The sequence below is a fragment of the Lithobates pipiens genome, unplaced genomic scaffold (assembly GCF_037356315.1).
Source record: "Lithobates pipiens isolate NorthernLeopardFrog02 unplaced genomic scaffold, aLitPip1_a1.2 Scaffold_8, whole genome shotgun sequence".
NCBI lineage: Eukaryota > Metazoa > Chordata > Amphibia > Anura > Ranidae > Lithobates > Lithobates pipiens.
The window spans coordinates 559,110,312-559,136,409 of record NW_027507903.1 but is presented as its reverse complement, the minus strand read 5'-3'; the positions used below and the strand labels follow the sequence as shown (position 1 = coordinate 559,136,409).

The 26,098-nt window shown below is 43.0% G+C and overlaps 2 protein-coding genes across 4 annotated transcripts in view; both read left to right on the top strand.

Moving 5' to 3' along the window:
• PGLYRP2 (peptidoglycan recognition protein 2) overlaps nt 1-1,481 on the top strand; it is a 64,496-nt gene extending 63,015 nt beyond the window's left edge. For all 3 annotated transcript variants that reach the window (XM_077470018.1, XM_077470017.1, XM_077470019.1), the window contains one exon: nt 1,400-1,481. In XM_077470018.1, the coding sequence (XP_077326144.1) occupies nt 1,400-1,408 (9 nt within the window). In that variant the 3' untranslated portion in view covers nt 1,409-1,481. The remainder of the gene's footprint in view (nt 1-1,399) is intronic.
• A 141-nt stretch (nt 1,482-1,622) lies between these two features.
• RASAL3 (RAS protein activator like 3) overlaps nt 1,623-26,098 on the top strand; it is a 76,908-nt gene continuing 52,432 nt past the window's right edge. The window contains exons 1-4 of the mRNA XM_077470016.1: nt 1,623-2,239; nt 13,183-13,292; nt 16,835-16,913; nt 22,662-22,720. Coding sequence (XP_077326142.1) covers nt 1,960-2,239; nt 13,183-13,292; nt 16,835-16,913; nt 22,662-22,720 — 528 coding nt within the window. The 5' untranslated portion in view covers nt 1,623-1,959. The remainder of the gene's footprint in view (nt 2,240-13,182; nt 13,293-16,834; nt 16,914-22,661; nt 22,721-26,098) is intronic.

Below are 26,098 nucleotides of genomic sequence, written 5' to 3'. Positions count from 1 at the left end.
CACTAATGATTTGTGTTCAGTTACATTTTATATTTTTTTTTCTTGAGTTTACACATTAATAAACTGATGCTCTCTATATTGTTTTGTTAATTATATAGAATCTTTATTTTATAAGTAAACATTTAATGCAACTGTTGCATACACACGGTCGGACCAAGTTGTCGGAAAATCCGATTGTACATAACGTGATGACATTATTTCGTTACGACGGGACTACGTTCAGGCTAGTAGCCAATAGCTTTGGTCTAGGAATTTGATCTGAGCATGCGTGGCACTTTGTCCGTCGGAGTAGGCTATGATGATCGGAGTATGTCCGATCGGAGCAGTTTGTCGGAAAATATTTCCAGCAAGTTGGAAAATTTGGTCCGACGGATATTCCGACGGAAACAGTCTGATGCATACCACACACAGTCGGAATATCCGACAAAAAGGTCCGACAGGACACATTCCGACAGAATCTCCGACCGTGTGTACAAGGGTTTAAGATGATCTTAATGCAATGCTGCAATCACTATTCTTACTAATGGCACTGCTATATTTGTTATTATTGCATGGTTCCATGTTGCTTGTGGGCATACAAAGCCCACAAGCATAAACTTCCGGGTTTCGGTGCTGCTGAATAACCAGCATGCACCGCCCGTTCTCGTGCATGGGCACTAAGCTCATTTAGCAGCGCAGGAAACTTCTCAGGTTGCCATTATAATGGGTGGCGATAGCAGAAGTGCACGCCCCGTTGTGATGGCAACCATGATAAGCCTATCAAATACCAGGATTCTACCCCTTGGCGCTGCCCAGGGACTCCTGGGAAATGATAACACACATCGCCCAGGAGCACTAGCGAACACAGCCGCCAAGGGAAGTGACGTGAGGCATCGTGGAGAGGAAGGGGGCAAATTACAAGAGACCCCATAGCAGCAGCCCTGAACAAGTATGTAAAAAAAAAAAAAATGTTGAATGTTTTTTCAGATTTTTTTCCAGTTAATTAATGTAAAGATTTTTTTATGGGTGGAACTCCACTTTAACAGATTACAAATGAAGACAAGCACTGTGTCTACTAGGAGGCAACAAGAGAAAGTGTCTGATCAAGCAGGGCTAGCACTGAGCAACATAGATGAAAGCCTGGGTGCCTTCCTGAGCATAGTAATACGCTAGGCTTCCCATTTAGTTGCTGGATTCCTGGTGATGTCTGAGAAGTAGTTAAAGCTACAGGTTGTAAAGGGGTAGACCCTCCAACTCTACCAAAGGTGTCGGTAAAAATTAAAAACTAGAATACTAAATTAAAAACAGATTGATTCCAGGCAAAGAGCTATAGTATGTATTGTATGCCTACAGCGTGTATTACTGCGACAGGGTCTCTTCAGCATTTAATGTTGAGTAACATAATTTATTTTCTTTACAGGAATCCTGACACTGATCTTTTCTCCGTTGTCAATCTGCCTCTAACGTATCTTGTGCTGCATTTAATAAAAATTTCATGATAACAGTGTGTTCTGTGAATTATGTCAGATGCTTGTTACCACAGTCTCGCCCACCCCTCCTCATCACCCGCTTGCGTTGCTGAAATATATTCTAACACCACAAGTTGACTGTTATTTGAAAAAAAGCTCCAAAAAAGTCTATTTCCTGTTGTGAGGGTAGAGAGCATAGGGGAAAGACAGATCACAGACAGTAATAGAGAGGAACATAGTAATGAGTAATAGACAACCCGTTGGGTTGTAGATAAAGGATACTAACAGTTTGTGTTCAGTCAGAATCACATAGGGGTGAAGGGAGCAAAGAGGAATTACAAGCAAGCTTGATGAAACTGAAAAGACATCAAGACGATAACATGCTGAAGAAGAGGTAAAGGCTAAATGGTGCTTTAAAGAGGACTGAGTCATATATAAAAAAAAACATCAATCTGGGCTGAGAAAGACCTGTGCTACATCCCATAGCCATCACCGTTATCTGGGGCACAAGATGGTGGAGCCTTGTGAGGATCTGACAGACCACGAGTCTAGCAACCCAGAACTCAATCCCTTGGCCTCCTATCAATGGAAAAGCCGAAATCGCAGCGTGTGGAACAAGTTTCAGGACTGGAGAACCTCTTTTATTACCCAACATAAGTCATCCACAAAAAAGCAGTCAAAACCACCCAATGAATCAAAAAAAGGGAGCTTTGCACGTTACTTGGGCTCAGTCTCGCTGCCACAGAAAAGGAGGAAGAAGGACATAACGGATCCAGTTGAGGTGACTGAGGGTAAGTAGAGAGATGGGAGAGGAAGGATTCCTGATTTAGGATGATGAACTTTATTGAAGCCTTAGTAACATCTCCATAAACTGTTAAAACAAACAGGCCTAGACTTTTAGGAGTTGACTTACTAAAACTGGACAATGCAAAATCTGGTGTAGCTCTGCATAGAAACAAATCGGCTTCCAGTTTTTTTTGTCAAAACTTAATTGAACAAGTTGAAGTTAGAAGCTGTTTGGCTACCATGTACATCTGTGCCAGATTTTGCACTCTCCTGTTTTAGTAAATAAACCCCTTGGTGGCTAAAACTGAACATAGAAGATTAGGCAAGCAATCGCATGTCGTATATGTCTGCAGACAGCCCTGGGTATCTTGGGTCAGTTGGGCAGGGTCAAACACTTATGCTCACTTATGTTATTGCAGTGAAGTCTGCCTGCACTTTTTTGCTTGTCCCTTCTCTACAGGCACAATCGTCTACAAATGGCAGAGCAGATTATGTTGTTTATTAAGCAGAATAGAAGTTTTTCCTGAAAACCATCAGATCATGCATGTATGTCCAAACTGTCATGCTATATCTTTAGCCACCCTAAATTGGCTCTGTCAGTATACTAAAACTGTATGATAAACTGCAAAGAAGACATTGAGTATTCACTTCCAGGAGTGTCAGTTTCCTAGTCCAACATTGTCCTTTTTGGTTCCATCGGCTGGCCACAAGTTTTGTGCAGCAATCACACAAGTGGGTACCACAGAGAGAAGTGGGGGACCAGGAAATCAATATTTATGGAGTTTTTTGAATCCTGTCTAATTTTTAGCTGGTGATTTCTCTTCACTGCTACAGAGACCAGCTATGTGGGCAGCCGGGGAAGTGAATATTTATTGTGCTCTTTGCAGGGAACCCCTCTATCATACAGGTTTATTTTATCAACAGAGTTGCTTTCATGCTAGATTATCAAAAAGGATATTGAAAAACCAGAGAAAATGCAAAGAAGGGCAGCCAAACTGATAAGCAGCATGAAGGAGCTCAGCTAAACGAATAGCTGATCTGCATTTATTCTCTCTTGAGTAACAGCGATTAAGGTGGAAGATGATCGTCATTTTTGAACTACAGTTAGATGGACTTGTCATTTTTTCAACCTAACTACATAAGAGTCATATTTTGATCTGTCAGATCAACAAAAGTTGCCAGCATGTAAAATAAAATGATATTTATGTCCCTTGACACTACACAACAGGTGAATATCATTAATCTGACATATCACACTCTGATGGCGTGTGGCCAGATTCAGGGTTTCTGAAGGCAGGCTTTGTTGATGAAAGCTACATTTTGCATTTGAATTCAATGCTACTCAATCTATCACAGTTGTGTAAGAGAAGCTGTATTTGTTTTACCATATGCCAAATGTATGATTTGACCAGGCTTGGCAAAGTCCAATCCCCTGCACAAAGATAGACTGGTGCACTTGACATGCTGATTTTTATGCCTGTTCCGGTCTCACAAAGAAGGCAACTTTTTTTTTTTTTTTTAAAGTAACATCTGCTTTATGTTCTTTCAGGTTGTACACATTTTTTTTTTTTTTACATTTCGAATAACTAGCAAGATTTGCATGTGGGAGTCAGTGACTACGTGCACTGCATCGACACATGGGGACTATGGTTTGATAGTGACAGGCCTGCAGGGAATATATTATATCAATAAGGTGAATTGGAGATACATAGGCAAGAAAATGTCAGTCCTAACTACATGGGCTACAAATGGCCAATCATATACAATAACGATGCAATAAACAGTCAACCGCCTGAGCAACAAAGGAGTAGCCATTCTAATAGATGAGCAACCATTGTAATACATAAGCAACAAACGGATAAACAGGGCCGCTGATAAGGCAGCGTTCTTAACGTGATGACGTTATTTCGTTACGACGGGACTACGTTCAGGCTAGTAGCCAATAGCTTTGGTCTAGGAATTTGATCTGAGCATGCATGGCACTTTGTCCGATCGGAATTCTCTACAAACAATCGGAAAAAGTTAGTTTGGACCATGTTATAGCCCAGCTCTAAAACTTTGTCGGTTGGATATTCCGACGGAAACAGTCCGATGGAGCCCACACATGATCGGATTATCCGACAACACGGTCCGATCGGACATTTTCCATCGGAATGTTCAACCATGTGTACAAGGGCTAAGAGGTAGTCAAGAAATTAGATGTGTAATTTATGCTCCAAGAAGCCTGCTGGTGCTCCCTGCATGTTGGGCCACTGTATGTGGCCACGCTGTGTAAAAGTATCATACATGTGGTATCACCATACCCAGGAGGAGTAGTAGAATGTATTTTGGGGTGTAATTTGTGGTATGCATATGCTCTGTGTGAGAAATAACCTAATAATATGTGTAGAAAAAAAAAGAAAAAAATCTTGATTTTGCAAAGAATTGTGGGAAAAAAATACAACTTCAAGAAACTCGCCATGCCTTTTCTAAATACCTTGGAATGACTACTTTCCAAAAAAGGGGTCATTTGGGGGGTATTTGTACTATCCTGGCTTATTAGGGTCTCAAGAAATGAGCTAGGCCATCAGTACATCAGTTTTGATAAATTTTCAGTGATTTGACTCTATAACTTTCAAACAGACCAAATAATATACACTGATTTGGATTATTTTTTACCAAAGATATGTAGCAGTATAACATTTGGGCAAAATTTATAAGTATAAAAATTCTTAATTTGCAAAATTTTATAACAGAAACAAATTTTATTTTATTTTTTAACAGAATTTCCGGTCTTTTTTCATTTATAGCGCAAAAAATTAAAAACCCAGTAGTGATTAAATGCCACCAAAAGAAAGCTCTATTTGTGTGAAAAAAGGACAAAAATTTCATATGGGTATAGCGTTGCATGACTGAGTAATTGTCATTCAAAGTGTGAGCGCACCGAAAATTTAAAATTGGTCTGGTTAGGAAGCGGGTTTAAGTGCCCAGTTGTCAAGTGGTTAAGGAGGGTGTGGCAGAGTGTGTGTCTTATGCCTACATACTGTTGCTAACAGGTGTCCCTCACTCCCATCAAAGAAAGTTGGGAGGTATGGAATTTACTAGACCACACCCGACGCCTACTTTTTTACCATGGCTTACATTACATTTCCTTGGGCCCCATTAGTTCAACAGAGGTGCCCAGGAAGGGGGACTTTCGAGGCACTGGGAGTTAAAGTCAGTGTCACTGTTTCACTGCTCCCCAGGGGGTGGGTGGGGTATAGGCAGGGATGGGGGGCCAAGTAAGGAAGGCTGTACAGGGGCCCATGATTTCTAACAGCAGCCCTAAACATGTAAAAGTTAATTGTTACCACGTGTTGACAAAGATCCAACATGACAAAATATGGGCAAGTCCCTCAGTGCCAATTCATCCAGCCACCCCCAAGCAACACCCCCCCCCCCCCCTCCACAATCCTCTGTCCAGGAAAAATCATGTTACCACAGCACTGTAACACAGCTGATTATCTCCCCGTGCTCCTTCTTCCAGTCTGATGTCTGCTATACAGTAGATAGCAAGAAGCTAAAGCTGGCTGAACCAGCCGTCTCCAATCTGATATTCCTTGATCGAAAAATTGAAGGAGCGTGGAAAATTGTTGGCCAAACAGCAGCCACATCCAATTAGACGCAGCTGCCGTTTATGTATTTTGACAGCCGGTGGGCCCGGCTATCAAAATATAATGGCTGCAGTGGAAGGTTCCTCCATCCGCACTGTATAGCGTGGATGGTGGAGTCTGTTAGAGTTTCTCCATTCAGCCTGCAGACTGAGAAAAATTCTATATCTGTATAGCCAGCTTAAAACCATTAAAGCGGAGCTCCACCCTAAAGTGGAACTTCCGCTCATTGGAACCCTCCCCCCCTCCGGCGCCACAATTGGCACCTTTCAGGGGGGAGGGGGGTGCAGATACCTGTACAGTACATATATCTGCACCCACTTCCGGCATAGATATCCGCAGAATCTGTGGATATTTACGCCACTTCCCGCGGGTCCCCCGCTGTCTGCTGGGAAACACACGGATCCCAGAGACAGCGGGGACCATCCTTATCTCGCAGCGCGACTCGCGCATGCGCAGTAGGGAACCGGGACATGAAGCCGCAAGGCTCCACTTCCTGATTCCCATACCCAAGATGGTGGCGGCAGCACCCGAGAGACGATCGAGAGATCGGCTTCGGGTGCCGACATCGCGGGCGCGCTGGGCGGGTAAGTGTCCTTATTTTAAAAGTCAGCAGCTGCAGTATTTGTAGCTGCTGGCTTTTAAAAAAAAAAACAGCGGAACTCCCGCTTTAAATACAAGTGGCCTTTTCAACACAAATTACTGTATACAGCAATGTTCTACTATTCTACTTATCAGGAAACCAACCCTGAGAAATGCAATTCAGCCATGCTGAAGTAAATAAATCTGCAGAAACCACGCTAATGCCAGAAGAAAAAAATAATTATCTAAAAATATTATGCAGAGCAGCAACTCGACCATGTGATATAAACAATTGCATACAAATGTAGAATAATCAGAGTTGTGGTTAAGCAAATCACAGCAAATAACAGTGAAATAAACTTAGGAACATATACTGTATATTCCTAATGCCGCGTACACACAACCAGACTTTCCGGCAGACTAGGTCTGACAGTCTTCCCCACGGACTTTCGGCGGAGTTCCGACAGACTTTCCGAAGGAACGGACTTGGCCACACACGAACGGACTAAGTCCATTTGAAAGTCCGTTTGTTTTGAACGTGATTGACGTAAGACAGGACTAAAAAAGGAAGTTCAATAGCCAATAGCTTCCCTTGTGTCGTATTTGGTCGGTCGGACTAGCATACAGACGAACGGTTTTCCCGATAGGAATTGAGTCAATTGGAAAGATTAGAAACATGTTCTATTTCTAGGTCCATCTGATTTTTTTAAACAAAAAATGGTCGGATTAACCCACACATGATCGGATTGTCTGACAGAATGATTCCGGCGGACCTAGTCTGCCGGAAAGTCCAGTCGTGTGTACGCAGCATAAGTTTATTCCACTGTGATGCGCTTTGATATGCTTAAGCGCAACTCTAATTTTTCTAGAGCCATGCGGGAGTGCATGTAGGCAGGAGATCAGCAGCACTGAGATGCAACACAGGATGAAATTTTTTTCAAAATAAGTAATATTTTAATAAAATGTATTTATGATGCAGAGTGCTTTAGAAAACTATTTGTAATACAGTAGGTCTACATGTACTTAAATTATGTATTAAACACATTTAGAAGAGGATTCAGTTGTGTTTTATATCTGTGTGGAGGTAAGCTTTCAATTATAAAACTGCAAGTAACATGACAAAAATGTGATAAAAACAAATTAAACTCCCGTACACAATCATAAAGTAAAATGTGACAATACTTTGTAGCATTACATTTAAAAATATGAAGCTGATATGATGCTGGGTTTTTTAGTTCTAATAACAAACGGAAGGTTTATAAGCTGTATATGCTGTTTTGGTAGAATAATCCTGTACCTGATATAACATATTAAGCATCTCTATATCTCTCTGTATTGATGAGGAAACACACTTTGTCAGCAACTCTGCCATAGAATCTATGTGGTTTCAGTAGCGGAAATTTGAACATGTTTCCTGTTCTGTTTGGTCTAATTCTGACATGCAAATACCATAGTGCTTTCAGCCATCCTTTTATGGTTTATATATATATTGATGTCTGTGCAGGAAGACCATATATCATTGTTTCTGGAGAGCATTGTCGAAAGAAGCTCTATATAACATGATTTCTCGCCTGATGTAACAAAGATTTGTGATGATCGTTAGTATAGCTTAAACATAAAACAAGTTTTTCTAAGCAGTTAAAACATTTTACATTATTTTAACAGTATTCTTGGTTGGGATTATTGTTTTCAGTTCTTCCCGAAAATGTCCAGGAGGGATGCAGCTGTATACAATTGCTTTAGGGTACCAGTGAGGTCTGTGGACCTTTAGCACTACAGCTCCATTCAATTGGACTTGTCCTGTAATGTTTAAGACATTTGGCAACTTATCTAAGATGTTGCTTCAGTTCTAATGAGCGTCAGGAACATACCCCTGCATTTATGGTCACGTGTAACTCAATTATGAATATTAATAAAAATACCTCACATTAGCCTCATAATCAACTAATCAACTGCCAAGACTTTCAATGGTAAATATCACCTCTTGACAATATAATAAAATGGATTAAAATTGTGCCACGCTTATATATACAGTATACATGTAGCACTGTCCCTGTAGGGCTTGCTGAGTGTTCTTCTTAGGCCTCTTTCTCATTACCTGCAGCTGGTCGTCAACAGTTTCCACTTAGTTGCTGAGGGCTCCCAATTGGTTGCTGAGGGCTCCTACTTGGTTGCTGAGGGTTCCCACTTGGGAGAAGGAATAAGTGGGATACTTCAACTGGAACTATTCACAAAGCATAAGGACAACTCTCACTTGACCTCACTGGGTTGGTAGTAGAAGCAGTCATACCACATGTATGGAAGAGTTAAGTCTTCTTGCTCTCACTAGCAGCAGACTTGATGCGCTACATTATCTTCAGGACACTCTCTAGCATCCCCTTTACTGACACCCGTCCACTGACTCTTCTAGCTGAAGGGGGTGGCCCTCACTCGACAGGCCCCAAAGACACAGATTTTACTTGCATTAAGCAGAATCAGATCCTTCCTGATGTTTCCCTTCCAGTCAGCTCTGCAGGACCTCTAAGTGCAGCTTCTCTCTCTCTCTAGTCCCCTGGGTCGACCACCCAGGCCTACACAGCGCCCTCCACGGAGGAGAGGGCAGCTGCCCCTCTCCCTCCTGGACTCTGTTCCCCGGCTCAACTAACTCTGAGCACATACATAGTACTCAGGCTTTATATACCATGTCCCAACATGCAATGCAGCACTTTTCCTCTGGCATTTGCCAGTGCTGTAACAAAGCCTGTGCATTCATTTTTCAGGTCCCCCTCCCACTGTCCAATATGCCTGCCTATTGGACCAGTGAGGGACAGTCAGAGCAAGTTGAGCTGCACCTGAGTACAATGAGCAGACCTAACCAATAGATCCTGCTCCCTGGTAGGCAGAGAGCACACTAAGTTTTACCTGACCATCTTCCTGGTAAGCAGAAAGATCAAAAAACTATACTGTCTTCCAGCACCTACCTAGGAGCGTGCTACATACAGTGAAATCACTATACTCAAAATTGTGCAATCCCATGAAAATTTTAAAGCAAAAGTTGTGTATCAAATAGAAAAACACAATATTATAGTAGGAGAAAAATGTGATATGGACTCAGAAAACGAAATTTGTAATTTATGCTCCCAATTTTGTGTGGAAAAAGATCGTAATTTTCCAAACTATTGTGGGCAAAAAATTGTAACTTCAAAAACTCACTATGCCTCTTACTAAATATCTTGGACTGTCATCTTTACAAAAAGGGGTTTATCTGTACTGTGCAGACATTTTAGGGCCTCAAGAAATGAAATTAGGCCGTCAGTACATCAGGATTGATCAATTTTCAATGATACGTAGCATAGCTTCCCACAAACATATTATCATACACTTATCAGGATTGTTTTTACAAAACACATGTAGCAAAATATATTCTGGCCTAAATTTATGACACAATTTGATTTTTTTTTTTTTTTTTTTTTTCCGAAATATTTTATTGTAAATAAGAATACAAATAACAGATTTACATACAATCAAAGTCACGTATGTTGTAAACAGCATATGAAGAAGAAAAACAAAACAAAATCTCCAGTCTTAATCAAATGAGGTAAACGGAAGGTGTTAGCATATAATCGTCCTATATTGTCTGTAACAAGAGCAATTTGGATCTATGCCCTATGTCTAGTATAACCGTTTACATTACAAAATACTCTTAGATCTAAGAAAAGAACATGGGAGATTGGTGAGGGAAAAATGGGGGGGAGGAAAGGACGGACATTGTGAGAAGGGCAAGGAAAGGAGAAAGGGGAGGGAGCAGGTGGGGGGGGGAGGGATTAAAAGAGAGGTGAAAGGGAGGTAAGAGTGAAGTACGGGAAGTAGCTTAAACAATCATCAGTAGATATCAATGAAGTATAACATCCCAGCTATCATAAGACAATAGAAAAGTCTAAATATAGTGTACGGGTCTAGGGGCGAAAGAACTACATTGGGGGCATCACAAGTCTTGCGGGATTAACCACATAAAGTTCAAAAATAGGCTGCATAAATGGGTTATAAACAATTGCAGCAGGTCACAGGGTGACAGTATTAAAAAAATACAACCAGATCAGTTACCTATGGGGGACATTGTCCGTCGATCATTCAAGGATTGAGAAAAATGAGCTTATAATCTGAAGTGGTCTCAAAATCCTTCCAGCAAGCCCATTTCTGGGTGAATTTATGCGGGGTATCTTTCGAAATGTGTATAAGTTCCTCCATGTCGGCTATTGCCTGGACTCTCATCGTCCATTCTTTAATGGACGGACTAGTTTGGGATTTCCAATGTCTGGGAATACAAAGTTTAGCAGCGTTAATTAAATGAATAAGCAGGGACTTTCGGTATGTTGAAGTGCCTACATTAGTATGGTGTAACAAAAATTGTGCTGGGGAAAAGGGTAAGGTGTAAGTGGTGACCTTCTGAATTATTGTATGGACTGATTTCCAAAAGGGCTGAATTCGGGGACAATCCCACCAAACATGTAAAAGTGTGCCTTTTGCTATCTGACAGCGCCAGCATATTTCAGGGGTGCTCGGGCTCCACTTATGCAAGAGTTCCGGAGTTCTGTACCACCGCGTGAAAAGCTTATAGCCGTTTTCTTGGGTACAAACATTAAGCGAGCCCTTGTGACGGAAGACGGAAGACCCCTGGAGCTGTGCAATAAACTATTTTATCTTGTGTGTTGTGTTTTTTTTGTACTTTATTTTACAGGTGAATGGGTAGGGGTACATTGTACCCCATACTCATTCACATAGGGTGGGGGGCCGGTATCCGGGGCCCCCTTATTAAAGGGGGATCCCGGATTCCGATAAGCCCCCCGCCCACAGACCCCGACAACCAATGGTCAGGGTTGTCGGGAAGAGGCCCTTGTCCTCATCAACATGGGGACAAGGTGCTTTGGGGTGGGGTACGGCTTAGTAGGGGGGGCTGCTCGCTCGTCCCCCCCTTTCCTGGCCGGCCGGGTAGCGTGCTCGGACAAGGGTCTGATGTGGACCTGGGGGACCCCCACGCCAATTTTTTTCGGCGTTGGGGTTCCCCTTTAAGTCCATACCAGGCGGCGGGGCCAGCGACGTCTCCTTCGCGGGCCCCGCCTATCTGGAGACGCGCTCGAAATGAGCGGATTTTCCTCCGCCTGTGTGGGCGAGTCTGTTCATTTGAAAAGTAGGGCGGATAGTACGGCGGACTTAGTACGCCGTATTAGTCCGCTGAAAAAGTGCCGTGTGTGGGCAAGTAGCCCATTCGGAAAGTCCGACGTACAGTCTGGCGGGAAGTCCGCCAGACTAAGTACGTCGGACAGACGGCTACGTGTGTACGCGGCTTTAGACAGAAGTACAGTTAAATCTCACTTGTTTAATAATAATAATAAAAAAGGTAAACAGAGCAAACATAGTCAAAACATAGCCAGAGTTTAGGAACCGTAACGGATAGTCAGACAAGTCAAAATGTCAGGGAGCCAGAGAACAGTGTAGTAGAACAGCAAGCAGGATCTATAGCCAGAAAAAAAATGTCAGCCAAGCAGGTCTTTTACAGGAACACAGGAGAGCTTCTCTAGAGATGTGACCAAGGCGAAGGCAGAGATTATCTGGACTTGACGGCTTAGGTAGGCAGGACCGACGAGCAGAATCAACAGGTGACTCACTGAAGAGATAGGAGCTGAGCAGCTGAGCAGCCAGCTCAGAAAATGAAGGGCTGACATAGCCCTGACAAAGGGTTAAGCACAGCGCTGTCCTTTTAGAAAGCATACTACGCGTGGCAGTCTCTCCCCTTGAAAAGCCCTGGGTGTGCTGATGTACTCACTCTGTCCTCCTTGCTCCCACTGCTCTCAGTTAAAACTCCTAGACAAACCGCAATACTATAAGAGTCTTCCTAAGCCAGCCTGAGGCCAGCCTGGATGTAGAGATCCCCACCCCCCCAGACCTAGGGGATCCCTCCTAGGCCACCGACAGCCTCCTCAGCACTCCTCAACCCGACTCCCCTGCTAGCATGACTCATCCATATTTAAGGGCTGACCTTGCCACCCTGCCAGGACAGTAGACTTGGGGATTGGCCAGATTCCCTCAAGTATGCAGATCAACCCACCTGGCCTCTGCCCACTGTCTTCTAGAAGTTTCTCCAAACCCCCAGATCCAGGTGGAGGCACCAGAAACATGCCTCTGTGAGTCATGTATCCTGACATGCTATAAACCCTGGCCCAGATTCAGACTCACGTTACCATGAGTCAAATACATTTGCTTGCACTAATTTAGTAGTACACTAGAGGGTGCTACATAAGAAGGGTGCAAGAGAAGCCCTGGATAGAAATAAAATGTTACTGTGTGTGAACCTCGAGTATTGCTAGAAAGACTCACAGAACTGGCAGAAATTTATCACAACTAAGTCCACTCATAAAATAAACCAAATTCGGTTTAAACATCCCAACAATGCTTTTATAGGAACAAGCCAAGCCTATTTTTATAATCCTATTTGCTTCTGAGTCTGAAAATATCTTATTAAAATAATGCATTGGCGGGTATAGGACAAAGTAGCATTTATGCAGAATGTTAAAGTTAATTCCAAGTTTTTTTTTATAATTGTAAGGCATTGAAGCACTGAGATTTAACATTAGCCTATAATGCATATAAAGTCTTAGATATAGTATGGATAGTTACCAAAAGTTGTCAAAAGGAATGTATGTTTGATACCTTATGTACATTTTTCCTAGTTTGATGGGCCCTGTAATTGTATATTTTAGAGCTGCCGGTCATATCTCCTCCCACACCTACGCCTGAAGTTCCCGTATGGGATGTGTCAAGCTTCTCCCTTGTAGAAGGACGTATTTTAAGGACAAAAGGAGAGGAGCAGGTAATTTTTTTTTTCTTGAGACACCTAATGTTTTAATAAAATAAGGATCACATTTGTAAGCCCTTGTACACACGGTCGGAGAATCCGTCGGAATGTGTCCTATCGGACCGTGTTGTCGGATAATCCGACTGTGTGTGGTATGCATCGGACTGATTCCGTCGGAATATCCGTCGGACCCAATTTTCCAACATGTTGGAAATATTTTCCGACCAACTGGTTCGATCGGACCAAGTGCCATGCATGCTCAGATCAAATTCCTACATCAAAGCTATAGGCTACTAGTCCCATCATAACGAAATTACGTCATCACGTTCAGAATGATCGGATTTTTCGACAACTTAGTCCGACCGTGTGTAAGCAGTAAACAGTTTTGGACAAGATCCGACAGGCAAAATCCGACGGACAAAATCTGACGGATTTGGTTGGCAAAATGTCCGACCGTGTGTACAGGGGCTTACGCTACCCCAGCAGGAGCTGCTTGAATATAGTTGGTTCTTTACTCTGCCTCTTCAACCCCAAGAACAGACTCAATCACTGGCACACCTAGCAGCAGTGTTGTGTAGATACCACAGTGAAAGACACAGATTATAGTGAAATCAGAAAGTAACTTTTAGCCCCCTTTCACACGGACGATCCGTTCAGGTCCGCCTGTCAGTTTTTCAGGCGGACCTGAACGGATGCTCCATAGAGGTCTATGGAGCGTCGGATTTCAGCGGTGACATGTCCGCTGACATCTGACCTGCTCCGACCCAAAAAGTGTGACGGAGGAAAAAGCTATTTTTCCATCCGTCATCGGATCAGATCGGGTGACGACGGACACTGCGGTCCGTCGTCACCCGATCTCCCATAGGGGAGAGCGGTGCTGTGACAGGTCCGTCCCTGTGCAGTGTGCAGAGACAGACCTGTCATCTTCCTGCTCAGCGGAGATCGCTCCGGCGATCCCCGCTGAGCAAGCGGATATCCACGGGGCAGATCAGTACTGATCCACCCCGTGTGAAAGGACCCTTACTGTGCACTTGTTTGACCGCTTGCCGCCTGTCCACCATCAATGGACAGAGGGGCGGTGCAGCTCTTGTTCACGGATGACGTCATATGACATTGTCCCAGAACAGCCGTTCTCGTGCGCCCTTGGGGGCACACAGTGCGGCAATTGCCGCCGCGCCATGTTGCTAGGACACAGCACAACTCCAATCTCTGTAAAGAGCCACGGATGTGGCTCTTTAACCATGTGATCGACTGTGTCCAATCACAGTCGGTCACATGTAAACGCGAAGATGCCGGTAATTGGCTCTCATCACCTCACACTGACAGAGTGTGTGGCGAGGAGAGACAATCAGCAGCATCTGTTCGCAGGGGACATCCACACAAGTAATCAGGGCTCTGATCATCAGTGCTCTGATTACAATACAGCGCCACAAGTGCTGGAAATCAGTGCCCAACAATGCCCTCCATTGCTAGCAATCAGTGGCCACAAGTGCCACCAATCGCTGCCAATCAGTGCTCATTAGTGATGCCAGTCAGTGCTGGCTATCAGTGCCACCTATCAGTGCTGCTCATCAATGCCCATCAGTGTCACCCGTCAATGACCATCAGTGCCATCCCTCCGTGCCGCCTATCAGTGCCCACCAGTGCTGCCAATCAGTGCCCACCAGTGCTGCCAATCAGTGCCCAGCAGTGCTACCCATCAGTGCCGCCTATCAGTGCTCATCAGTGCCACTTCTCCCATGCAGCAGTGCATCTTGGAATGTGTAGTTCTCAGTGTTGATTTCAGTGGAGAGGGGCCTCCCCACCACTAAATGTCTGGCCCATCAGTGCCCGTCATTAATTCACGGGCACCAAGCCGGGGACATTTTCACCGCTGTCCTCTTCATTGAACAGTGGCAAGCAGTCAGTATCACTGGGCTGGATCGGGGCGGGAAACGCTGGAGTTAACTTTTTACAATAAACAGCAGGTGAATCCCAGCAACCAATCACCAGCCTGTTAATGTGAAAAGTTACTTTCAGCTGTTCCCGCCCATATCCAGCCCTGTGATGTTGATCTCTGCTCTGCTGTACACCTGTGTAAGGTAGGAAAGTTCTACCTATTCTGTCTCTGTTTGTATGTTTGTGTGTGTGTGTGTGGGGTGGGGTGCAGGGGTGCAGAGGATACTTTTGGGGTACAGGGGGCACTAAAGTGGGGGGTGCAGGGGACAAAGGACACTATGGGAGTGATGTGAATGGGGACCCCTTCTCACCTGGGGACAGGGACCCCATCACCCCTATGGACAGGAACCCCATCACCCCTGTGGACAGGGACTCCCTCTCACCTCGGGACAGAGACCCCTTCTAACCTGGGGACAGAGACCCCTTCTCCCCTGGGGACAGGAGCCCCATCTCCCCTGGGGACAGGAACTCCACCTCCCCTGGGGACAGGGACCCGTTCTCACTTGCGGACAGGGACCCGTTCTCACTTGCGGACAGGGACCCCTTCTCACTTGGGGACAGGGATCCCATCTCCCCTGGGCACAGGGACCCCTTCTCACTTGGGGACAGGGACCCCATCACCCCTGGGGGAAAAGACCACTTCTCCCCTGGGGTTAGGGTCCCCTTCTCCCCTTGGGACAGGGCCCCTGGGGATGGAAACCCTATCTCCTCTTGAAATGGGGCTCCCATCTCCCCTATGGGCAGGAACCCCATTTACCCTAGGGACAGGAACCTCATCTCCAGACCAAGCTGGCTGGTCAGGCTTGGCTGCCAGGATGGGGGAGGGGGCAGTAAAAGCTGATTCCGTAGCCACATGCTCCCGCGGGGTGAACTAACTTGAATTAGTGAGACACCTTAAAATGAGGTAAACCTGTACTGTTATTATTACTTATTATGTTAGGATTATTATCTTAATTTATTAGCAGGTGCATGCTGCCCTCCATGCATTCACATACATTGAATCCGTTCCCTAAGTGGAAAAGGGTTGCTGACCCCTGGCCTAAGTCATAGATAGGCAATGGTTTGTATGGGTATATATGGGCAGACTGAAAGACCAAGTTAATCGATCAATCAAATTAGGAACAACCTGCCTGCCAGAATTTTACATATGATTTTTAGTGGCTGGTATAGCCACTAGTAGTATTCACTATCTTCTCCCGGTGGGGTCGCCCCCCCCCCCCCCCAGAGAATACAATGGCTTAGTGGGAGAGATTCCCCCTGTCAACATTGTGTTGAGGGGGAAATCAAGTGAATTTCTTTCCTACAACTTGTGGTTGCAGGAAAGAAATTCGCTCTGTGTGGCCAGCCTAAGCCTGGGGTCTGCAAGAGGAACTCAGAAGGCAGAATAAACATTTGCTTTGTGTTTGGAAGCCCTAATCTGTAAATTTGGTGATTAGACTGTGTTCTCAATGCTCAACCCTGGAGACTTATCTTATTGCCTGTAATTGCTAGCATTGTTTTAAATGTACTTTTGAAATTCTGCTAACACATAAATCAGGAAGTTGCATGACAGATATTGGATAAATGCAGTTTAACCTGTTTCATGGTAAAGACCCCTTTAATTCTGTCTACCCCCCCAGGATGCATTTCGCACCCGGAGTCGTGCTGGCAGTTGTGTGTCCAATAATGAAGCAGTGCTTGCAGACAGAGCAGAGGCAGGTAAGAGGTTGGAATTTTCTGCAATGTGAAGACTTGTGAATTTCAGATTTACAATGTTCAGGAAGTGGGGGCATAGACTTGACTTACCAGTTACTATTTCTGTGGCCAGAAAGCAAGTACCTAAACAGTGGTCTGGCTAATCAGGAGTTAACACAGTAAAGCGGAATCAATCCACCACTTCCTTCCTGCAGGAAGTGGCCAACGTGAAAAGTCTTTCATCAGCACTACTGATACCTGTCTAGCGTTACTAAGAGCTGTTCTTCAGAAACATACTCACATATGGCAACATAAGGGAGACAATTTTCAGTCACATATTGTAATGCCACGTACACACGATCGGACATTCCAACAACAAAACTATGAGATTTTTTCAGATGGGTGTTGGCTCAAACTTGTCTTGCATACACACTGTCACACAATGTTGCCGGAGATTCCGAACGTCAAGAACACGGTGACGTACAACAAGCCGAGAAAATTGAAGTTCAATAGCCAGTGCGGCTCTTCTGCTTGATTCCGAGCATGCGTAGAACTTTGTGCGTTGGGATTGTGTACACACGATCGGAATTTCCGACAATGGATTTTGTTATCGGAAAATTTGAGATCCAGATCTCAAATTTTGTGTGTCGTCGGAAATTCCCATGGAAAAAGTCCGATGGAGCCTACACACGGTTGTAATTTCCAACAAAAAGCTCCCATCGAACATTTTCCATTGGAAAATCCGACCATGTGTATGTGGGTGACTATCATACACTGTAGTTACACCAGTTAGAATCTTCTGAGGGGGGGTCAACCTTTGTGATTCATAGGAGAAGCTGTGCAAACTGTTAGCGCTATATAAATCCTGCACTGTATAACAATAATTAGGCGGCTGTGGACAATTGTGAGTATGGCAAAATAGTTTTAACAGTGGAAGGAGTATAAAACTTAAAGTGGTTGTAAAGGTAAAAGGGTGGGCGGGCTTGGAGCGCATATCAGAGCACCAGGCCATGGGTTCCAATGTGGGGGGGTATTTTCTTGTAAGCACCTGATTAGAGCCAGAGGCTCTAATAGACTTCAAAAAAGGAGGGCCTTGGAGCGCAGAGCATTGCGCTCCAAGCCCACCCAGTTGTGTGAGGATAGTGAATAAATTTTCCTCCCCACCAATCAGAAGGCAGGGCATGAAACCTGTTCCCCGATTGGCCAAATTGCTTTGGCGGAAGAGAAGACACATGTCGAAAAAAGCATGAGGAGTGGACACCGGAGCCGCCGCTGCCCGCTCTCCAGGAGAGGAGGAGATGACACCACAGTCCCGCTACATAAACAGATGCTGCCAGTGACGTGCCACACTGTCTGGAACCCACCCCCTCCCCTAAATATTCACCTGAGCCTGATCTCAAACCAGCGATGAGAACATCTGCAGCAGCTCTTCCCTTCTCTCCCCTGTCTCATAGGCTTGGAGCAGAGAGCTCTTCAGCTATTTTCAGTCAAAAGCTATGAGCAGAGAGCAGGGGGCAGTGCCAAGTCCTGCTGTCTGTGTCAATAGACGCAGACAGTGAGGCTCAGGATCGAGCATATACTAGTGCCCCCATAGGAAGTGGCTTTCTGCGAGAGCACTCAGTAGAGGCAGTGGCATACTGTGGAGGGGCAGGCAGGGCTACCGGCCCCAGTGCAAAATTTAAAGGGGCACTGTCCTGAGTGCGGGAGGTCTAGCATGGGGCAAAAAGACCTTTGTTGTCACAGAGAGTCCAGCTGCTAGCACTAAACACATCCCATACTAATGTGTGAGAATCACAGATGAATAAATAAATCACGTGCTGCGCTATCCCCTTAACCGCTTGCCAACCGCCTCACGCAGATCTACTGCGGCAGAATGGCACGTACAGGCAAACTAATATACCTGTACATTGCCTTTTAAGAGGCAGCCTGCGGGCGTGCTGGTGGTGGCAAGCTCTGTGAGTCGGATCGCGGGTCCCTTGGACACAATGTCCGTGGGGATACCCGTGATCGTCTAATGTAAACAAGCATCTCCCTGTTCTGCCTAGTGACAGTGTCACTGATCGCCGCTCCTTGTGATCGGGAGTGGTGTTCAGTGATGGGCCACACGTAGCCACGCCCCCCACAGTTAATATCACTCCCCAGGACACACTTAACCCCTTAACTGCCCCCTAGTGGTTAACCCCTTCACTGCCAGTGTCATTTACACAGGAATCAGTGCATTTGTATAGCACTGATTGCTGTATAAATGACAATGGTCCCAAAAATTTGTCAAAATGTCCGATTTGTCCGCCATAATGTTGCAGTCTCAATAAAAATCGCTGATCGCCGCAATTACTAGTAAAAAAATTTATTATTAATAAAAATGCCATAAAACTATACCCTATTTTGTAAAACTATAACTTTTGCGCAAACCAATCAATAAACGCTTATTGTGATTTTTGTTACCAAAAATATGGGCTTTAATATATTTTTGAGGGATATTTATTGTAGCAAAATGTAAAAAATAATGCTTTTTTTTTCAAAATTTTCGCTCTTTTTTTGTTTATAGAATTAAAAACCGCAGGGGTGATCAAATACCACCAAAAGAAAGCTTTATTTGTTGGGAAAAAAGGACATCAATTTTGTTTTGGAGCTACGTCGCACGTAATTGTCAGTTAAAGCGACGCAGTGCCGAATCGCAAAAAGTGCTCTGGGCAGGAGGGGGTAAATTCTTCCGGGCTGAAGTGGTTAATGATCTGCTGAACCTGCAGCAAAAAACCTAAATAACAAAATTGTTAACTAAAGTGATGTGCCTATAAATTCTATCCAAAGAATAAAAAATAGATATATAAGTGACAGTTGTCGTCATACAGCTTACAACATCATATACAGTAGTGTGAATATACACACATTTCATAAAATATAAATATTCATACAAAAGTGATCCATAAAGTGCTCAAGTGCATATAAGTCCGTGATACTCCGACCATCCAGGGTCAGTTTTCAGAGGCCTTAATCTAAAGATAATAAACGTGACTTTATAGGTGACTGTGAATATAGCGATCTTCAGCAGTGATTACATTCAGGTGCTCCCCACACCAAGGTAAAGGTCGCTCACCTCAGAGCGTGTGAACTCGCAATTAAGTTTGGTCAGTACACGCTTTTGAATTGTCAAAACGGATTCCAGGTCAGATTGCAAGGTCCAAATACTGCTCAAAGATGTGGCTTCCTCATATATAAAGATCAAATAGAGGCTTCCATAGTGTAATAACGTTTTAAAAGATTTTATTTAAAGCAAACACAGCCCTATTATAGGGTACTCACATGGGTCTGGTGCATTAGTCCACAACTCATTAGTGCTGTCCAAACTTAATTGTGAGGTCACATGCTCTGAGGTGAGCGGCCATTACTTTTGGGGTGGAGAGCACCTGAGTGTAATCACTGCTGAAGATCGCTATATTCACAGTCATCTATCAAGTGACGTTTATTATATTCAGATTAAGGACTCTGAAAACTTACCCTGGATGGTCAGAGTATCACGGATTTACAGTATATGCACCTGAGCACTTTATGGATCACTTTTGTGTGAATATTTATAGTTTATGAAATGTGTGTATATTTGCGCTATATGATGTGGTAAGCTGTATGATGAAAACAATTGCTTATATATATTTTTTTTATTCTTGGGATTGAATTTATAGGCACATCACTTTCGTTAACAATTTTGTTTTTTAAGTTTTTTGCTGTAGGTTCAGCAGATCATTAAGGGGATAGCCCAGCACATGATTTATTTATTTATCTGATATATATATATAATATACCAGAATATATATAGAAAAAAATCATAAGGTTAATAATAATACACAACCCTACTGGGTATTGCTGCAAAAAGTATTATAGTGTGAATATGACATATGTAGCATCCATTATCTGAGTCCCAATCACTGGTGCTGCAAGCAGCCTCAAAATTTAAAGTGTCTAAATTTAATATGCATTAACAAGTGTTAACGCGCATTAATACCCGCTAACAAGCATCACGTGCATCAACAAGTGTCAAGCAAGTTAACAAGTGTCATGCAATTTTTCTGCCACAGCACCACTGCTCTTGGACACACTGGCAGTGGGTTTATTTCCGCCTCTTAGGACTCATGCACACTGGACAGCTGCTTCTAGGGGCGACAGACGTTTTTTTTTTCCTGCCTCTAAACTCCTCTGCATGTTACCATATGTACCCAAGCACACGACTTTTAGCAGCATTTAGTGACAGGGGCTTGTAGAGGCAGAAAAGAAACCCCACTGCCACTGTATTAATGAGCAGTGATGTTTTGGCAGAAAAATTGCCTGGCACTTGTTAAGATGTTTGACACTTGTTGATGCACTTGATGCATGTTAGCGGACATTACCACGCGTTAACACCTGTTAACACATGTTGACGCCAGGCCCTTTTAGCACTTGAGCGCTAAAGATTTTGTTACCCTAAAAAAAAAAAATTATCGTGTTCTCTGAAAGCATAATTAACAGCACAGAGCCTTAAGCTGTGTAATTTGGCCCCTTCTATCACCTAGAAAACCTGGCTGATCCTGCCTGGCTATACCTCCCCTCTGTAAACTGATCACGTTTATTATACCCTCCTGTTGCTATTATAACTACAATAAAAATATCCCATCCCCTCTGTAACATAACATTATGTGACCCTGTGTCTGCTATATATAAAAATCTGTACCTACTTTAGTGTGTCTTCTGGCGCTCACATGACTCCTCGGCTCTCTCCTCTCCTCCTCACCGGCTGAAATCAGCAAGAGAGCTCAGCTCCGCCCACTATAGCTGTCATCCAGGCAGAGTAGAGGGCCAAGGAGTCATGTGAGCGCCGGGAGACACTCTGATATAGGTACAGATCGACAGCTTTTTTTTATAAAACACAGGCACAGGGGCACATAACGTTATGTTACAGAGGGGGTGGGATGTTTTATTGTGTTGGCTTAACAACCACTTCAGTTCATTTCAATGGCCAGAATAAATTATTATTCTGGGCAAAGAAGCAAATTAACGCCCAAGCCCTTGATGTATGTACACACACCTAAACACCAGGCTTGTTAACGAGTGTTAACGCTAAAAGCGTTTAGCACTTAAGCATTAATTAATTTCAATGGGCAGAATAAATTATTATTCTGGCCTTCTGGCTAAGGAAATTAATTAATGTTCAAGCACTTGATGCCTGTAAATGTGCCTTAATGCGCCTTAACACGTTACACACTTCAGACGTTCAAACGTTTTTTCTGTCAAAATGCTGCTATCAGGAGGAAAGGCTTTTCCATGAGCACGAGCCCTAAATTTCCCTGCCACTAAACATTGCTAAAAGTCTATGTGTGTGCTTGGATCCATAGGCTAATGTGCAGGGGAGTTTAGAGGCAGAAAATAAAAATGTCTGACACCCCTAGAAGCAGCAGCAAAAACGTCCAATGTGCATGAGCCCTTAGCAGCCAGAAACTGTTGTGCAATGTAGCATGAAGAGTCTCACAGCTGCTGCAGTGAATACGGTTGGGCAGGAGACAGAACTGGTAGGCAGCATTGCCGTTGCTACTGCCAGTCCTAAAGAATGCATTTTTGCTGGGTGAGGCTTTCTAGTCTATCTGCTGTGAGTCTGCAGACCTCCATTTTACTACCTATCTATACCCCAGGAGGTGAGTGAAAAGCACTAAGCATGAATAGAAAGTCTATATTGTGCTAAGCCTTCCTTCTTGTGTTATGCACACATGCGTTGTACAATAAATCTGCTATTGTTTTTATTAATAGATCCAAATGTTGATGGAAGTTCAGAGTTTGATTCAAAGAATCAGTTTAATAATGTGAAGGTAATGTTTAAAAATATATCTATACTAAATTATTACTTGATATCATTCATTAGAAAATAAATTGTATCTATGTTAATCAAGCCTGCTAAAGCCATGTCTACATTGTATGATAGATATTAGGATTCAGACCTACATACATACACACAATACAAGGCCTGTTATTGGTAGTTATGTAAAAAAAGAAAAATCAGCAACAATTATGTGAACTAAAAAGCTAAAATACATTTTTTTGGACACATCTTCTAGAGGACACATTTTTTGATTAAATGTTGGGTCTGTGTCAGGTGATGAGCAAATACACAAAAATTCACTCCACAAAAAAATTGGTCCAATGGCCCCTATACGGTTATACTCAGGAGACGGGTGCCATCTTGAATCATGCTTTACTGATCTCATTAGAAACAGGTCAATATAAAGCTGGACATTAGATGGTGATCAGAAGGTCCGACAAGTGAACACTTATTTTTATATATATATATAATTATATCAAAGACGAAAGATTGCATAGCCTGGATAGCAAATATTTTGGATTGCAAGCTCTCATGACCAGGGCTCTCCTAACCCTCCTGTAAATAAACTGTCACCCTTCATTTTGTAAAGCAAAAACTGTTGTCACTATCTAAATCCTGTATAACAATAGTCAGGGGGCATCTACAAAAGCTACATAGAGCCGACCAACATACAAAATACAATACAAAACATACATTATATGGCCACTCCATATGAGTGAGTTTGGGTGATTTTAGTAAAGGGTATTGTTAATGTTGTAGCATATAAAGACATTTTAGACAATTGTGCACCTCCTACGTTGTGGTAACAGTTTAGGGAAGGCCCTTTTCTTCCTGCTCTATGAAGACATGGTTTGAAGAGTTCAGTGTAATGAAAGTCAAGTGTCCCACACAGAACCCTGACCTCAACCTTATTAAACACTTATGGAATGAATCCATATAAATGGCCTTGGTGTTGGAATGGAATGTCCAACAAGCTCTATAGAGCTGTCCAACAAGCTTATATAGGTGAGATGATCATGTGTCCACAAACCTTTTGTCATCTAGAGTTTTTATATTCAGAAGGCTTTCTGTCCAACTTCAAAGTACTGTTTAGGCCTAATCGCTGCACACTGATTTACTAAATAATGCTGTAAGCAGACTTTGCGCTAACCAGGCCACATACCATACATTGAAAGCAGGTGTTGTGACCAATTCAAACCACCGTCAGACAATTTAGAAATGCAGTACCAAGTCCTTCTGTTCACCAAAAGCTATTATTAGAGCAGAAAGATATTTCCAACCCATATTTGCTTATGTACACTATACTGAAAAAAATAAGCAACCTTAGGTTGGATTGTGGAAACTGATGCATCAAATGAATCCAACAAAGTTGGGGTGCTGTGTAAAATCTGCATGAAAACCGAATGCAATGATTTGCAAATCCCATAAATCCATATTTTATTCACAATAAAACATAGAAAACATATCAAATGTTTAAACTTAGAAAATATACAATTTAAAAGACAAAAGAAAAGGTCATCTAAATTGGCAGCAACACTTCTCAAAAAAATGTCAGCAACACATCTCAAAAAATCGAGACAGTACAACAAAAATCTGGCAGTAGGTAAGGAAGGAAGAGCTGGAAGAATATTTTGCAAATAATTTGATTCATTGGCAACAGGTCAGTAACATGATTGGGTATAACAAGAGCATCTTTGAGAGTCAGAGTGTTTCAGAAGTAGATAAGCAATGGTTCACCAATCTGTGAAAAGCTGTGTTTAAAAATCATCAAACAATTTCAGAATATGATTGCAAAGACTCTAAATATATCATCATTTACAGTATTTAATATCATCAAAAGATTCTGAGAATCTGGACAAAGCTCTGTGTGCAAGGGACAAGGCCAAAAGGGATGCCTGTCATTTTCTGGCCCTCAGACAGCACTGCATTAAAAAAAGGCATGATTCTGTGATGGACATTACCACATGGGCTCAGGAATACTTCCAGAAATCACTGTCTGTGAACACAGTTTGTAATGCCATCCAAAAATGCAAGGTAAAGCTCTATCTTGCAAAGAAACCATATCGTAACCAAATCCAGAAACACTGAACATCTTCTTTGGGCCAAAGCCCATTTAAAATGGTTTGTTGCAAAGTGGAAAACTGTTCTGTGGTGAGTTGAATAAAAATGTGACAATTTCTTTTGGCAACCATGGGTGCCACATCCTCTAGACTAAAGAGGAGAAGGACCATCTGGCTTGTTATTAGCACTCAGTTCAAAAGCCTCATCTCTGATGTTATTGGGGTGCATTAGTGTGTATGGAATTGGTAGAAGCAACATTTAGGATGACAACTTCAAAGCTGAAAGATATATCCAGGTTTTAGTGCAGCACATGCTCCCATCCAAGCAACGCCTTTTGCAGGGACGACCTTGCATATTTCAGCAAGACAATGCTAAGCCACATACTGCATCTATGACAACAGCATGGCTTCATAGTAGAAGAGTCCAGGTGTTTAATAGGCCTGTCTGCAGTTCAGACCTTTCACCAATTTAAATCATTTGGCGCATCTTGAAATGAAAGATACAACAATAAAGACCCAGGACTGTTGAGCAGTTAGAATTCGATAACAGGCAAGAATGGAACAACAATCCTTTCCCAAAAGTCCAGCAACCGGTCTCCTCAGTTCCCAGTCGTTTACAGAGTGTTGTTTAAATAAGAAGGGATGCTCCGCCGTGGTAAACATGGCCTTGTCTCAACTATTTGGGAGACGCGTGGCTGCCATCAATTAAAAAAATTGACCACTGAGCACTTAAACTTAAACTCACTTCCTAACCAGACCAATTTTCAGCTGTCGGTGCGCTCACATTTTGAATGACAATTCCTTAGTCATGCAACACTGTACCTATATGATTTATTTTCCTTTTTTTTTCACACAAATAGAGCTTTCTTTTGGTGGTATTTAATCACCTCTGGCGTTTTTTTTTTTGCGCTATAAAAGAAAAAAGACTGAAAAGTCTGTAAAAAAATGCATTTTTCTTCGTTTCTGTTATAAAATGCAAATTAGTCATTTTTCTTCATACATTTTGTCCAAAATTTATACTGCTACATATCTTTGGTAAATAATGACCCAAATCGGTGTATATTATTTGGTCTTTATGAAAGTTATAGAGTCCACAAGCTATGGTGCCAATCTCTGAAAATTGATCACACCTGATACACCGACGGCCTATCTTGAAACCCTAACAAGCCAGGACAGTACAAATACCCCCCAAATGATTTTTGGAAAGTAGACATTCCAATGTATTTAGTAAGAGGCATGATGAGTTTTTTGCAATTGTCATTTTTTCCCCACAATTCTTTGCAAAATCAAGATTTTTTTTTTTTCAC